General features: G+C 46.4%; 1 protein-coding gene across 2 annotated transcripts in view; it reads right to left on the bottom strand.

The window, feature by feature from the left end:
- Positions 1 to 11,519: 11,519 nt before the first annotated feature.
- The window catches only part of ASIC1 (acid sensing ion channel subunit 1), a 179,409-nt gene continuing 173,798 nt past the window's right edge, over positions 11,520 to 17,130 (bottom strand). For both annotated transcript variants that reach the window (XM_063119870.1, XM_063119868.1), the window contains 4 exons: positions 16,645 to 16,736; positions 15,264 to 15,343; positions 13,744 to 13,848; positions 11,520 to 12,132 (listed from right to left, as the gene is read on the bottom strand). In XM_063119870.1, coding sequence (XP_062975940.1) covers positions 12,028 to 12,132; positions 13,744 to 13,848; positions 15,264 to 15,343; positions 16,645 to 16,736 — 382 coding nt within the window. In that variant the 3' untranslated portion in view covers positions 11,520 to 12,027. The remainder of the gene's footprint in view (positions 12,133 to 13,743; positions 13,849 to 15,263; positions 15,344 to 16,644; positions 16,737 to 17,130) is intronic.

Genomic DNA, 17,130 nt, shown 5'->3' with positions numbered 1-17,130 from the left:
TTCTTTATCGAGCCTACAATTATCAGAAACTGTGACAGCCCACTCGACTAGAGCTGTGGCTACTTCAGTGGCTTTTCGTAGGGGAGTATCCCTACAGGACTTATGCAAGGCAGCAAGGTGGTCAACTCCATCCACGTTTGTCAGACATTATAACCTCGATGTCCGTGCACGGCAGGACTGCTCATTTGGAAGGGCAGTTCTTTCAGAAGTACTAAGATGACACACCAACCCTCCTCCAGGTATGTCAGCTTGTTATTCGCCCATATGTGTGATGCATAGAGACCACGATAAAGAAATGCAGGTTGCTTACCTGTAACTGTAGTTCTTCGAGTGGTCATCTATGCATTCACACAACCCACCCACCATCCCCTCTTGGTGATGTATTCTTTGATGTTTTTTAAGTCAAGTATATATTATGTTTATGGGGCCATAATGTCGGACTCCTGTAAACTGAGGTATAGGCGGGAACCACGTGCACATGCGCAGTAGCGCTGGGGGATGGTTCCCGCCTAAAACGTTATATTAAGCTATTGGAGGTTCCTGTTTAGGTCTCAGCGCGGGCGCAGAGCCCATATGTGTGAATGCATAGATGACCACTCGAAGAACTAGTTACAGGTAAGCAACCTGCATTTCCTGGTATCCCTGTGTTCTTCCTGATCCTGAACTCCTTGCTGTGAATTAAACTTCGTGTATGACTCCGGACTGATCTTGACTTCACCTTCACTTAACCCTTGTTTGAACGTTGTACTTGGAACTCTGCCTGTCTGACAAAGGCTTTCTGCCTCATGCTTAATTAGCTGCTGTGAAGCAGCAGCAGCAGCCGCCTTGAAGCTGCTATCCTAATTGCTGCTCTGCTGGCAGGGCTCCCAGTCAGAACAAGCTGCTTGTTTGGAAACACAACCTGAAAGAGGATACCAATGTCCTGCTTTTTCAGGTTATCCATTGGCCAAGCGTGTATGAAACATTTCAATGCTTTTATTTAAGGCAGGCGCTCCTGACATGCTGGCCCAGGCTGCTGAGACAGACAGCTTCTGTCAGGGCTCCCAACAGGTCATAGATTAATAATAATAATAATAATAATAATAATAATAATAATAATAATAATAATAATAATATGCTATATACATATGGAGAACTCAAGCGCAGCCCAAGCAATTCAGGTAGATATAAATTTTCAATTTTCAATCCCAAATGTACATTTTTAAAGATGGAAAACAAAAAAATGGCAAAGAGAAGAGGAATTTATGGTGTAGGATATCCTGGTCAGCTGGGTAATGTGGGGGTGACTTCAATATCAAGTTGATTAGAAAAGTTTTGGCCCAGAAGAGCATTTGTGGGAGCCCATCATCCACATCCTGGGACTTCACCTCATCCAGAAATTTTACAAATGATACCCATGAAAGCCTGGACCAAGTCAATTGAGGAGGGGCATGCCGGGGGAGGGGGATAGTGTCATATTGACTACAGTACCCTGAGGAAAATTCAAATTCAGACAATTCACAGGTCCTCAGCAACCATCTATCCCTGCAGCGTCCTCTCTTCTCTTCTTCAGCCACCAGGAAATGAGACTACAGAAACTGACACCAGCCTTTAAAGAACTGCAGTCAATAACCAGTAACCAGCATAGGTGGAACTACTGAAATACTGGGCTCTGCCAGGCTTCTTCAGGCCTCAGTTGACTGCAGTCCTTTGCTGGAACAACAGTTTCTTATGGAAGAAACTTCCAGTCAATTCTCCATGCACTGCGCTCTCCAAGGTTCTGCCTTGCTGGAAACCTTGTCTCTAGCCTTGCCACCAGCCTTGTCCAATGAGGATACTGCTTTGTCAGAGTGATCCAGAACAGATGGTGAACTCTGTGTGCAGACCGCTTCCCTTGGACCTGACACTGAGCTAGAAGACCCATTCCTAAAGCTTCAGGAGAAGCATCAAAAGCAAATGCCCCATCCCTTCATCAAGTTCATGAAAACATCTCCATCGTCCTCCTTCAACTCTATCTCCATGTGGCACAAAGAAAAGTGCTTGTACTTGGAAGTTGGTGAGCCTGCTGGGCATCCCAGTTGTCGCTGTCCCATGGTGTTTTCTGAAGATGAACCCCCTTCTCCCCTGTGCCACATTGATCTCTTTCAAAAGGACACCAATCTCTGTGGCTGGTTCAGCCTGCAATGAGGCAGAGGGATATCTTACACACACACACACACACACACACACAGCACAACACACACAGGGGGAGTGAAAAAAGCTACCCGACATCAAGCTCTAACCGGTGTCTCATTTGCTTTTAATGATTCCCCTGAAGCTTTAGGAATGGGTCTTCTAGCTTGGTGTCAGGCCCAAAGGAAGTGGTCTGCACACAGAGTTCATTGTCTGTTCTGGGTCACTCTGACAAAGCAGTATCCACATTGGATACCCATGGCAAGGCTGAAGGCAAGGTTTCCAGTAAGGCAAGACCTTGGAGAGCGCAGTGCATGAAGAGTTGACTGTAAGGGGTGAAGATAACTACCTGTCACATTAGAAGGTACAGGGCTTACAGTTTGATCTGGCGTAGTCTTTTTCACTCCCTCTGTGTGTGTTGTGCCCAGTGCATGTGGGGGGGATAAGGCATCTCTCTGCCCCATTGCAGGCTGAACCAGCCACAGAGATAATGTCGTTTTGAGGCAGATCAGTGTGGCACAGGAGAGAAGTGGGTACATCTCCAGAAAACACATGTGTGGGGTCAGGCTATAAAGCAATATATAAATACCTTTAATAAATCAATATCCAGTTGCTCATTGTGTGAATGATGTCACGGCTAATTTCTGGAAGGCCACTGTAGCTGCATTAACTCTCCCCAATGTAATCCCGCATTCCTTAACTGCAACCCTGTGGGGTGCTGGAAATAATGGGACCTCGGTTCATACGGTAGTGAGATAGGTGAGCGAGAAAATTGCTGACCCCAAACTAGACTGAACAGCCCTTCTAGTCGAGGGGACCTTAAATAGAGGACTGTCCTCTGACAGACCTTCAAATAGAGGATTGTCTTTGCTAAAATAGGACACCTGGCTACCCAATGTTGCCTCTCTTGGCATCTGCCAGGCTCCCCAATTAAAATATGTGTTTTTTTCAACTGTCAGGCTTAACTTGCTGCCCTCCTGTACCATCTTTATTTGGGTTCAAAAGAGCGGTTTTGTGTTTTGGAGCTTAGGCCCTTGGACATATGTTCTTGGACAAGTTACTTTACTTTTAACATCAACCGGTTTGCAATCTGGGAACTGAGTGTTTTGTAACCAATCATGCCCACTACAGCAGCCATTTTATGAATGGGCAAGGTACCCTTGGTGAGAGAGCTCACAGCACTTTCTCAAAAATCTCAAATGTATCTAATGACCCAAAAGGACTGGGGACCACTGGCTATTGCTGCTGCTTTTTCCTGGTCTTTTCTCAGCCTCCTGAGGCCCTGCCTTTTTGTCACTCTCTTTCCCTCATCTGTTTCCTCAGCATCTTTCTTCACTATCTCAGTCTCCTTTTTCTCCTTAGAACCTCCCTTTCTCCTGTATCCCTTAACGGTCAAAAGGGGATCGAACTCTATTGCAAAGGGTTACACCAGTTTTGTTCAGAGTGTATGATACCGTTTGGGTCTCTGAATGATTCTGTGAACCCAGAACAGATATGGATCTGGTATCTGTCAACAACTGCAACTATTTCAATGGGCTGGAAATGGCACAATCCTCCATATTATTGAATGAATGTCTTCAGAAAACGTAGTGTAGGTAGCCTTTAAGGTCAAAATTGGCCATTTTTATGTCTTTACAAAAGGGCCAATTTCAGCATTCATTAACCCCAAAATACTTCAGGGCATGGGTGGTGTAATGAAGAGCCCCCTGCACATGGGCCTCAAATCTTTTGAGCTTTGCCCTGGATCTTTAGATCTTCCCCAGTTGCCATCATCTGCCTTAATACGAGCCTGTTTCTTCCCTCTGAACTCAGTAGCCTTGCAGTTGCTAGGAGACCTCAGGACTACGCTCCCCTCGTTACAATATGTATATTGAATTTCAGCAGAGTTCTTTTGGAATTGCATACTTTTCCTTGAACTGTACATTTTGTGTATGGTTGCACATTGTAAAAAATAGCATCCGAGAACAGGTCTATCATTTCTCGTTGATATGGTGATGGAGCAGCGATTGAGCCTCTGAGAAATTTGTATATGAGGTCTACCCCTCTGTTGTTTCTCGTTGGGTAGAACTGGTATCAGACAATATCTTTACACCCAGAGCTGAAACCCTCCATTCTTTCTAGCAGGGCTGGGCAGAGGCGGGGCCAGTTGGCATGGGCCTACGATTTTGAGGGGGCCTACTCCGAGTCTCCCTGGGCAAAGTTGCTTGATTTTTCTGTTGTTGGTGATGAATTTGCCCAAAGAAAAGTACATAAAGCATTTCTGAATGTGAAGAAGTGATGTCTTATATACATCTTGAGTAAAAGTGCTTGCCATTACATTTTTTATAAATCGTTCTAGTTCATATGTATTTAGAACTGATTAACAAATACTTAATCAGCAGTTTGAAATAGGGCCTACATTTCCCATCTGGCCTGGGCCTACTACCAGCTTTGCCCGGCCCTGCTTTCCAGGACTCCCTTCGCCCCTGTAATGGCCCTTCTGCTCTACAGGCAACACACAATAGATTCAGGCACCTTCACAAGAGGTTTCTTTATTTCTGCTCTACATGAGAAAACACAAACTTCTGTGGAGCTGCATGGCGCACTGTCTCAGCTCCAAGGCCAACACCAAGAGATGAGAAGAGATTCTACTTGGCCCCCCTGCGGGAGCTACAGCTAGCACGCTTAAAGCTATACGTGTATGTGCACCTTTCACAACAATGTGTTCTAAGCCTTAATGAGTTGCACTGCTTCTACAATCAATTTCACAGCCCCATCTGCATTGCCTTAAAACACCAACTGTCCTGTCCTGAGCATTGCCTATATGGCTGGAAACTGAAAGTAGAAACAGATGAGGCAGGCGCAGTACAGCAGCTCTGTTGCTGCTCTCAGAATGACATTATGGCTGGAATCCAGGGGAGGGGGCAGTTCCACCCACTGCCCCTATGAACGGACACCCATGATTAGATCTGTCCAAATCCCTGTTATACTACAGCAGCCTCCGCAATTGGCAGAAAGATTTTGAAGTGCCTCCAAGATTGATCTCAGAGCATCGTGTGAAGGCACGTGAGGCAGACCCCTTGCTGAAGCTAAGCAGCCTGGGTCTGGTCAGTGCTTGGAGGGGAGACCACCTGGGAATCCCATGTAGCCACCTTGAGTTCCATCATGGAAGAAAGGTGGGGTATAAACATAATAATTACGATTGCACCAGGCAAGCTTCCTAGAGTGATCTTATTCTTCGCCAGCCGCACCATCTTGGAGAAGAAAGTGCTGCTCTGAAAATAACGAGCCCCTCTAACGACTTGATTCCCAAACTGTGTACTGAGCTACCCCCTTGTGCCACATGAGGAGCTGGAGGCTACCCTGGAAAATTAAACTACTACATTGGATGAATCCCCCACTATGTGCCCTTTGAAGTTCGGAGGCCCTGACTCTTCTTGCCCCACTTCCTGCATGTGGCCAATGCCATCAGCCTAAAGAAAAGAATAAGAATGCCTCCGTTAATCCAGGGGAAAACACACCCACCTGTGTCCTGGGGATCAGAAGTGTGGGAAGCCCTGCTCTAAGGTGTGCTAGGCCCCTCCCTGCGGACTCTCCCCCTTCACTATCCTTCGAGGCAGCAGCTAACCTGGCACGCCTGCTCCTGAGCCCCCCAACAGCCAGCACAGCTGATCCTGACTACATACTGAGACGATGAAGGAATCCGTTGGCTCTAAAGGAAGGTATTGTGTAGGCCAGTAACTCCGAAATAGTGGTGGGCCGTCTCTTTCTAGTGGCTTGTTCTTCCCAGGTGGCAGCATATTGGTAAAGGTGGCCCTATCAGATACAAGTCGTTCTAAGAAATCTGCCCAGCGCCATTTAATTCAAGGCTCTTCTGCTTCCTTGCTATTGACAGATGATGGGTGGCATACTTTGGTCAACATTTGCTTCCCGAGGCAGTAGTCTGATCTTGTAGTGTGTGTGAGGCCTCCTCAGGCAGGAATAGTGAATGATATAGCAAATCTTCAGAGGAAGCTTCATGTGGCGGAGTGTGGTATCCGAAGCAATGCACAGGACACATTTATTGCTGAGCACAATACAGATAATGTGACTGTCATCTTAGAGAGATGGGAAGCCAAGAGAAGAACTTGAATCCCATTCTGAGAATGTCAGAATCTCACACTTGGGGTTGTGGGGTCCACAGAGAAAGAAACCCTTCTACTGCCCAGTAAATGCGTACATCACAGAATAAAGGTATTTTCATCCGTCACGTGAGAAATGACTTCATCCGCAATATGTGACTTGTTAATGTGGAATGGACTACTGAAGAAAGCTTTTTAAAAAAATCAAATGCACATAGGACCAAAGGCATCCACACTTATATAGGTTTTATATTCAAATTACAGATGGGAGAAATGCAGGAGGCAATTTAGGGATCTCTTGAGTAAATGGCCATAAATCAGCATTGCGCTGCACTTCTTGGTGTTGTCCAAAGTGCCTCCCCCCCGCCCGCAGTCCCCCAATAAACGAGTCACCACAAATCTGGGATTAAGTAAAAGAGCATGACTTCCAGCCAGACAGCAGATCAGTTTAAAAACTGAGTACTGGCACCGTATCTTCCATGAGCCAGTGGACTGTCAGAGTGTTATCCGCAGTTGGTGGAACATATCAAGCTCAGTAAAAAAAAAAAAGGAAAAGGGAATTATTGTGTTGGTTGGCAACTGCCCTGCCGGAGAGAGATAATATGTTCTTACCGTTCTGCTGTTGTTCATCGTTACCATGCTCTTCTCGATTAGACGGCTATTCCAATTTTACAGATGAGGAAACGAGACTGATAGTGTGTCACTTAACCCTGACCAAATGGTGTGTCCATTGCTGAGAATGTATTCAAAACACAGCCTCTCAGGTTGAAGTCTGGAAGCTTTCAGTGTATATCTACCTGAGACTCCATCCACTACTGATGCTCAATGATCGTGGTTTGTTTAATTCGTGGGCAAAAACCTCCTCTTTGCTCTATGTTTGAACAGGTCAGTGTGTCCTTACTCCATGCTTGATGCTAGTCCTGATGACAGTAGCACATACAATGCGTTGCCATCTCTTATGTGCCTGTTGATCACACAGAAGCAGTCTGCTTTGAAGCAGCCCTCCATGCAGTTATTTTTTGCGTAAGTCTGGGCTACTCTTTTTCTCCCTCTCTCAAAATACTAGAACCCAAAGGGGTCATCCCAGGAAACTGATTGGCAGGAAATCCAGGTCAAATAAAAGGAAGTACTTCTTCACACAGCGCATAGTTAAATTATGGAATTCACTATCACAAGATATAGTGATGGCCACCAATCTGGATGGCTTTAAAAGGGGGTTGGATAAATTCCTGGAGGAGGAGAAGGCTCTCAATGGCTACTAGCCCTGATGGTTGTGTGCTACCTCCAGTATCCGAGACAATAAGCCTGTGTGCACCAGTTGCTGGGGAACATGGGCGGGAGGGTGCTGTTGCACCATGTCCTGTTTGTTCACCCCTGGCCGATGGCTGGTTGGCCACTGTGCGAACAAGCTGGACTCAATGGACCCTTGGTCTGATCCAGCATGGCACTTATGTTCTTACTCTCATGATTAGAACGTGACTTTAAAAATGCCTTTGTTCATGATATATACACAAATGCAGCCTATGCTTATGAAGTGGGAGGACCAATCCATACCGGACTGCCTTTACACAGTCACCATGTGTGGGGGGAATCCAAATCATGGGGCTCACCTGCCAGGGTAGGCGCAAGAAGGCAAATAGGTCAGGTGTCCATCGGGCTCTCCACGTGTGGCTAAGAGCCCAACAGCACTGTCATTCTCACTTTCCACACAGGGCATCCAAGTTGAGCTTGCCTGCCCTGCTTCTTCCAGATCATGGGCTGGATCCAGATTTAGGCATGCTTGGAGTAAACCCAAATGAGACATGTTAGTCATGACTAATAAGTCCAATCAATTTCAATGGGTCTACTTTAAGAGACTTTCTACACAAGGCTTTTACTGTGCACCTAATAATTTGTGGGTCCTTTATACGACATCATCTTCCTCCAAGGCCTTTCTCATGCTTTTCCACCAGTATCACATTTTTTTTTCTTAACTAGGAAAGTCTGGTATATCCTGAATGATGCTTTGGGTAATTGCGCAAGTCTGCAATACCGCAGCACCATCTAGTGGCTGTATAATGAAACATATAAAAAGGCATAGAAAGATACCCCTGCCCCTGGGGAAAAAGCACATGTAAAGGAGCTGATCTTAATCCTGAATAGAATCTGGATGCAGAGGCCCAGTAAAGGTGCGGGATAAAAGGCTCATGCAGAAATGCTCTAAATATGACTAAATCTGGATCAAACCCCAAGGGTGCCTTGTCTGATGTGGAGTTTGCACATCATCTGCACCATATGATTGATTGCTGCCGGCAATGGAAACCAGCCCCTTGCTGCTGTGCTGCTGTCACTGCAAAACAAAATAAAAGAAGGAATAATACTAATGGTTACAGAATTCTGCAGTAAAGTGAAGGAGGAAAGGGCTGAGTCTCCATGGTTGATATCATCCTTTATATCACTGTTAAGAGGAGCAAGTTTTGATATACAATGCATTTGTCATCTTCTTGTGCTTCCTATGAAAATGTGTACATAGTACAGATACCAGAGAGAATTCAACACTTTATACACTTGAAGGCATTCAGAGATCAGTAGTTGGAAAAAAAAATTATAATGGCACAATATCAAGGCTTTTTGATTCTACTGGATGAATATATACACTGACATGGCGCATATAGAGGAATGTGTATGTATATATCTATATATATATGTACATATATATATAATAATATATATCATATATTTTATATATAAGAAATATAAAATGAGCATGAAGTAGTAAAAATGGACAAACAAATGGGCCGGTGGGGTGGAGAAGAGGTCAAATTCGAGCCCTATCTTCAAAAGCTTTCAAGCAAAAAAGTAGGAAGAACCAAATGAAAAACAAAGAAAAAGAAGCAAAAGCCCTCAAAGCAAAGAACCTTCCAGAAAGGTTCATGGGAAAAGTCCTGGCCATAGCAGAGTTGAAGCATCTTTGGAAAATCAGTGTCTTGTTAGACTCAGGAGGCCAAACAGAAAAAGCACCCTCCCCCATCTCAATAAACAAGTCCAGACTAAGCCCTGGAATAATAAGGATCAAAATAAAATAAAGCTCTAAAAATGAGATTTTTTTGCAAAAGCTCTTAAAGATAAGGAGAACTTTGGCCCTGGTTGCTGCACCTGCAGCATAGCTCAATCATGTTGTGGGGGAAGAGGCTGGGGCTGTAGCAGGGACTGAGGCAGGCACTCAATGCTGTGGGGCCCAGGCTGGAAGCAGGGAGCGCACGATCTCCTTTAAAAGTGAAAATCATCACAAGAAGCATGGGCACATCTCCATCTGGCAGCTTGCCCCAAAGGGCATCAAAACACCAACGAGGCAAAAAGGCCCATGTGCCATCAAGGCCCGTGGTTCCTGTGGGGCTGTGGCTGGACACCAGGGATTTCACAGGGGCTAGTTTCTTCTTCAGCCATTAATTTAATCCAGTCACAATGTCTCTAATTTCCCATTTCTCTTTGCACTCATAGGCTTATAAGGCATGGAAGAAGCAGATACCTTTTCTCCTGCCACTCACCTAGATCCTACCACACACCAGCCCATCATAGATAAACTCAGACCCAATTTCTGTTTTCTCCTCCTCTGCCCGTCCATATCCAATCTTCTCTCAGGACAGAGTTGGGCAGATAAGCTCACTTCAGAATCATGTTGTAAAACATAATTCTGAGGGAGCAACACACCCACACCCACCTACCTCTCAGGACAGAGCTGGGTAGACAAGTTTCCTTCAGCTTATATATATATATATAAAAATCTGGCCAAGCCTCCACCAGGGCTGGTGTTATTCTCTTGATTACCTCGTGCAGTTGGACTATCTCTATGACACAGGTCTGGACTCTTCTTGATATAGTTTTAAACAGTGTTTATCCAGGGGTAAGAGTTAGGAGCAGAAGGTAGCCCCTCTGGAGTTAGGAGCAGAAGCTCCTCCATTCGTCATAGTAACTGCCACCATCACTTGTCTTCTCTGCCTCGCTGAGGGTGGGCACTGTGAACAGGTTGCATGGTAGGCCAAGTCAAGCCAGAAACAAATACTACCAAAGGAAGCCCAGCCCACCTTCCCCAGCCCATGCCTGCACTCGACCCTTCCAGCTCTCAGCCTGGGAGTGCTCCTTTCCAGAGGAAGCCCTCCTCCATCTTGGCTTGACTATCAATGAGTCCAGATGGCAGACGGGCTCCAAAGCAGAGTTGGTGAGCTCCATAATCAGGTTGTAGCACAGATGTTGCAAAACGGGATTTGGGTTTTTCCCCAAGGTGAAACCAGCAGGCCTGTCTTGCCCAGACTTCCAAGAGAGACACTTCCCTGAGCTGCTCTTTATTTCATTCTATGCTGACACTGCAGAATAGTGAAATGTTTTACATCATCAGCATGCACTTCCCTGGAGACCCTCTGCGTATTTCTGGTGGTGGTAATTTGCCCCCTTGTTATCACCAGCAAACTGGAGGCTGAAAGGTTGGATAGGCTACGTCTGCCTATAGAGATTCAGGGGAAACACATATTCTGGATTGCATTAAAACAAAACAGCCGTTGTTGCTGGCCTCCAGGTTCCCTCTGTTCTTTCAAGCCCCAGGCGCTGAGGCCTGCAGGCGGGACCTGGTATGGGTTACCCCTGCCTTTCTGCACAACCAAAGGCAGGATAGTGTGTTGTTTCTGCCTGCAGGATTGGGCTTAAGGTTGCCACGCTACTGGAGGAGGTGAAGAGGAAAGCCAGGATCAAGTTCAGGATCGGGTTGCTTCCTTCTCCTTTCTACAGCTGTGGAATCCTGACGGTTTGAAAGCAATCTGGTTTTGTATCCCACCGAGAATTCTGAGGAACGTCAGGCTTCCCTCTGAACCTCAATGCTTGAGAATTTTCACATAATCTCTCAGAACATGCACAGAGGGGACTCAGGTACCTCACAACGCCGATGTTTTAAACTTTGGAACAGCTCATCCCAGCCCTTCATCTTCCTCTCTCATGCAGGGTGTGTGGGGTGGGGCGGGGGTAGGGGAGACAGGCCCAGACCCAGAGCAGAGTCCTGGCACTGGATGAAATGAGAAGCTGCTAGCTGGATGAGACAAACAGATGATAAAAATGTCCTATTTAAGTCGCCCTCGCAGTTCAGTCACAGTCTTGCTACAGGGAAAGGCTTGAATATGGCCTCCCATAATACACAGCAAGGGGGTGGGAATGGGGAGGGGGAAGGGAACTGATGCAGCACCTCCTTTGGACAGGCTAAGTGGCCTTTACAAACAGAACACTGTGGGGAACGGCCTGGCTGGCACTCCTGTAGGTTCTTGGCATTGAAATGAAAAGAGAACGGCCACCTTTGCACAAGATGGCTGCCCCCATGCAAGGCTTGTCGTCGACCTGGAGCAGGATGGAGACAGAAGGAGGGGCAAAAGGACAGACAAGACTTCTCAGTGTGTGTATGGGGGTTTCTGTGTATATGGACTGGAGGAGGCCATGCCCTCACTTCCACTTGACAGTGCAGAAGGTTCTCCTGGCAGCTCTTCTGTTGAGTTAAAGTCCAAGGGCATCGGTTGGGGCAAGAACAGAAACCGGAGTGGGCCCGGCAGCACAGGCCCCGCCGCCTTTGTCCAGCTTGCTCCGTGTGCGTATCACTGCCTTGGGTGGATGAGGAGGGGCTGGGTTTCAGCTGCCTCCCTGGGAGTCTGAGATAGAGGCCCTGACAAGTAGGTTGGCAGGTTCGTGGGCTGGGCTGGGCCAGGGCTGCTCAGCGTGGGCCCTTCCCTTTGGTAGTGTTAGTTGTACATCCAGTCGTCAGTTAGCAGGTAAAGTCCTCAAAGGTTCCCCGGGCCGGGTGGTGAGGTAGGATGTTGGCTGCGTATGTCATGCTTGCTGGGTGGCCTCGGATATTCTCACATGGATTCTGGAGGGGAAGTAGAGGGGAACATAAAACACAAGCAGGCAGCATTTGTGAAATTAGGAAGATAAACACAACACTATGATCAACAATTCCAAGATTTTGGGGTGCTAAGGCAAGAGGCCGTCAATGGCCACCCTTAACTGGCAGGGGGTGATGGTGGGGCATGAACTGATGAAAAACTCTTCTGGGACACATTCTGACTTTGAATGGGAACCAGTCCCCTCCCTGTCCCAGCAGCGCAGTGTACAACCTCATTTTCAGTCACAGAAGACTCTGGAGGATCTGGTTTCTTGTTTCACACAAGGTGGCCCAGCAAGATGAGAGAAGGTGCTACAGAGACTCATGTTGCCTCCACCCTTCTTCTGTGGACCCATACAAACCAAGAATGATGCCATTCTTTCTTCACTGGGACTTTTACTGACCTTTGGGGGCCCCTTGTTGGATACTGGAGACAATCATAACGACAGGAGATAGTAGTAAAGGGAGGGGCGTTTAGTCTCCAGGGGAAAACATACAGTTCTTTGTTTAGATCTAGAATCATACTGCTGGCATGTCCAAAAGTTCATAGGGTGAATCCAACCTTAGGGTATATGTACCCATCAGGAGAACAGGATCTCCACCACTGTCATGACCACTCCCTCCACATTACAGAATTGTGGCCAGCATTTTTCTTTCTTCCCCAGCACAGCTTTTGTGCCTTTAACATAGTGGTGGGCAACTTGTGGCTCTCCAGAAGTTTGGACCTAAAACTCCCATCAGCCCTAGTAGCATACCTAGTAGCATACCAGGTGAGGAATTATGGGAGTTGTAGGCCAAAACTTCTGGAGGACCACAAGTTGCCCACCCCTGCTTTAACAGCTACACATATAGCAGGAATTCAGTGGGTGAAATATTTCTCAGTGATGGAACTGTGCCACATTTTGGGTCTGTCATGCAGCTGTTAAACACCAATGAGCTCTATCAGAAGACAGGGATGTGCTAGATAAAGGGAGAAAAATAGCTGGCACTGGGTTTTAATGTGGCTGCGAGTTGCCATCTGCATCACATAAATGACGGGGCACAACTGCACAGCCGTGACATGGTATTTAGAGTGTACAGACAAGCCCCAGAGCCATTGCTGCCAGTCAGTGTTGACAATACTGGGATAAATGGAACAAGACACTGACTCAAAATATAAGGCAGCTTCCTATGCTCCTACTTCAAAAGTATTTTGATATTATGATACAGAGTAGACTTGCTATACAAATTAGACCATGGATGTTAATGAGTATAATAGTAATCTCCCCTCCCTGGAAGCCTGGGAGCTGTACTTCTCATTCTCTCTCTTTGTCTCTCTGGGATCCACTGCAAAGAAGACTATTAATGAATGCAGCTAGGCCAGGGATAGGCAGTCTGGTGTCCTGCAGATGGTTGAGCTACAACTCCCATCAGCCCCAGCCAGCATGGCCAATGGTCAGAGATGATGAGAGTTGTAGTCCAAGACATCTGGAGGGCAACAGGTTGGAGAAGGCTGTGCTTAGGCCATTGAGTACAGATGTTAAGTTGCTGGTAGCATGTATGACACCTGCCATAATGTAATGTAACACAAGACATTATGGAGCCGAAAACACTCACGTGGCGCTTCACGTCATCCAGGCTCAGGGCGACCCCCTTATCACTGTTGTTTCCTTTGTGTTTCTTCTCGCACTTTCCACGGCGACAGAGGCGGAACTTAATAACCTAGAGAGCAAGAGGGAATTTGGGTTGTCAGGCGCAAACACTTAAAAACACCAATACACAAATGGTGCTATGAAATGATAAAATTCTTGTTGCTACTCTTCCATTGATTTTAGTTGTCAGAACATGTTCAGGGTGTGTGCATGTGCTTGCGTCCGAGGGCAAAATACTGAGGTATCTAGTTACAATGCCTCCTCCTCCTCCTCCTCCTCCTTCTATAAAACTGGCCAATAAATAAGGAATTCAACCAAGTTTATTGGTGCCCCCTGCGTGCAAGCGAGACACTAGAAATGCAAAGAGTCGGAGTGGGCTATCTTTGGGGAGAGAGATTGGTTTTTCAGTAGAGTGAAGGAGGAGATGACCGAAGAGGCCAGCACTAGGGTCAGTGTCTCAAACCAGTGGAAAGAAGTGGGGTGAGGCTTGCTGTATCTACTGTGAGCGGATCTCTATGAAATGGCAAAGGAGGCAAAGATGTGGACTGTGGTACCGTGGGAATATTTATTTTTGCATTTTCCTTCGTATTTGATGACATTTTACACTTTGCCCACTAAAAACAATTCTTGGGGCAGCATACAGTAAAAAGAACTGATACATAATACCTAAAAATCAAAATACAACACTAAAAACACATCAGTGGGGGATAATAAATAAATAAATAAATAAATAAAACTAGCAGCAGAAATGTCACACAAAACTCTAAAAATGTCACAAGATCTATGCCACTTTTAAAAAAGAAAAGATTTAAAAGTCAAAAGGCCTAGGAATGTGCTGGGAGAGGGTAAAAGCTATCACTGATAGTCCTATAAGGCTGCCTTAGCACAGCAGGCTAAAAACCAAAAAGAAAGGGGTTTGCATCAGAAGGAGTTGTGAGGAAGAGTATTTTGCTACTGCCTTATTTTATTATTCGATGTACACCCCCCTCTTTTCCTTCAAATAGCTCAGAGGATGTTCCATACAACTCCTGGGGGGAATCCCCATCCAGGCAGCTGAGAGGGACAGACTGGCCCTGCTTCAGCCATAAAACTGCCTCATGTGCCTTCAAAACATTCCCTTCGAGGCCATAAAATGGGGGTAGGGAATGTCTTTCCACCCAAGGGTCCAAATCCATTTCAGAGATGCTCTCAGGGGCCCACATTCCAGTGCTGGGTGGGGCCAAAGAGGCAAAAGGGGCGGGGCCAAAACCACCAGCCTATTGTAGCTTTAACCTCTTGCTGCCAGTCACTAAGCCTAGGAGAAGCCTTTTAGAATGGGGAGAAACACAGCACCAAAACTTTGAAATCTCCCAAGGATTGGTAGTCAGGAGAAAGGGACATGGCCATCTAGGCAACCCAGGCGGGCTGGATTTGGTCCCCGTGCTAGAAGTCCTGCACCCCTGCCAAACGTGAACCAGTGCCCTTTTCCCAGGCACTGAAACTCACCTCATAGGCGTAGTCAAATAGCTCAAGCACAGTTAATATACTGGCTCCAATGAACAGCCCCATCTGTCCTCCAATGTCACCTGTCGAACAAGAGGGTAGGAGAACAATCAATCAGCACTGAGATCCGGTATGTTCCCTGATCCCTAATCTCTTCCAGTGTCTCAACATTCCTCCTTTCAGACTTGGGTGACCCAAAGTTATCCCAATCTACATTGGGGGAGGTGGAAAAGGGTGATTTTAGAAGCCAACTGAGATCTGGAGGCAGGGTTTCCGAGCATCAGATGCGTTTTTCTCTGACCTGCCCATTGAGTATTTTTGCCCAGGTTTGGTATCATTAAATCAAGCAAGTAGGTGCAAGTAGGTGCTTGGGGGTGTTTTTAACTTCCTCTATTGACTCCACAGCCTGGTCCACTAGACCAGCCTTTCCTAACCTTGGGTACCCAGGTGGGCTACAATTTCATTCATCCCTGATTATTTGCCATGCTGTCTGAGAGTCCTGGGAGTTGTAATCCAACATCTGGGGAGCTAAGGTAGGGAAAGGCTTCATTAGGCTCTGCTCCCTAGAATGCCTTGCCTTTTGCTTGCCTAAATCCCTCCTGCCCTGCCAAAAATTCACCCTTGGCCACACTCACCCACCCGGTATTTCTAAAATCACAAGTTGGCAATCCTATTTGTAGGTAGAATGGTGAATCTGTGGTTAAAAAAAGATGCCAATGAAACAAAAAACCCTCACTACATGTTCTTGCTTCCCAGCCATGGGCTATATTCAGCGGCTATGCTTAAGCTCTGACGTTAATTAAACTGGGGTGGGCCACTGGTGGCCCTCCAGATGTTTTGGCCTACAACTCCCATTAGCCCTAGCTCACATAGTCAATGGTGATGGATCATAGGAGTTGTAGGCCAAAGCATCTGGAGGACCACAACTTCTCCATCCCTGCCCTAAAACAATGAAACAAATATTTGTTAATTTAGTGTAATTTACTTTTCTTGGGATATGAGCAACAGCTATGCAAGGTCACAGAAGTCCTGCCTCCTAATACTGGAAAATCCTGTTTAACCATCCCCCTTCTCCTCTAGCCCAGCCTTCAATTTTACTGGGCATTGCTAATACCTCTCTTTGCAGCCTTAAGGCCTATAAACTTACTTTTGGAAGGTAGTGGTGGTGGAAATGAAAGCTAGGATTATCAAGAAGTTGAATCCTACACTAAATACCATTTTTTGCCCTTGCCAGGTACAATTGTAGAATCACACAATACACACAGTCCTGATTATGCGTTGTTTGTAGACTGTAGGAAGGCACTGAACGCAGTGCGAAGTGTCACTTTTGGGAAGCATGCAGCATCCTTCACCTTAGCTGGCGCTCAAAGAAAGGTTATCTCACCCAGAAGTCCAGCTACTTCATATGCTTTCTTCTGCTCAATGGTCTCATAGTTCAGAGCCTCAAAGAAAATGTCCAGTACCAAGATGTTCTCCCTGTGTAAGAAGAAGGGAGGTAAGAATAGGAAGCCCCTCCAGCACTAAAACAAGCATCTGCCTGGCATTGACTGGGAAATCTGCACACAACCTACCTTATGGATATGCTCAGCACCAGCATGAACACTTACCGGCCTGGAGGCAAGATTTTGGGATCTAGCTAATACCAGCCCAAAGCAATGAAAACTGTTGGCTCATCACTGAAATGCTGAGAGCACATGTCACATCACAAAATGGTGGGTGCAGCAATTTGTATGCTAATCAGAGGGGACGGGAGGCATTTTCTTCATGGGTGTCAGGACAGGAGCAACCAAGGTTGGAGCTGAGATCCCCCAGCTCTGTGTGAGCCACAGGCTGGTGGTTTGGAGTATCACCATGGTCTGGGTAAAGAAGA

Source organism: Elgaria multicarinata, chromosome 3 (assembly GCF_023053635.1).
Source record: "Elgaria multicarinata webbii isolate HBS135686 ecotype San Diego chromosome 3, rElgMul1.1.pri, whole genome shotgun sequence".
Lineage (NCBI taxonomy): Eukaryota > Metazoa > Chordata > Lepidosauria > Squamata > Anguidae > Elgaria > Elgaria multicarinata.
Note: the sequence above shows the minus strand (reverse complement) of the source record. Positions and strands in the feature narration are given on the sequence as shown.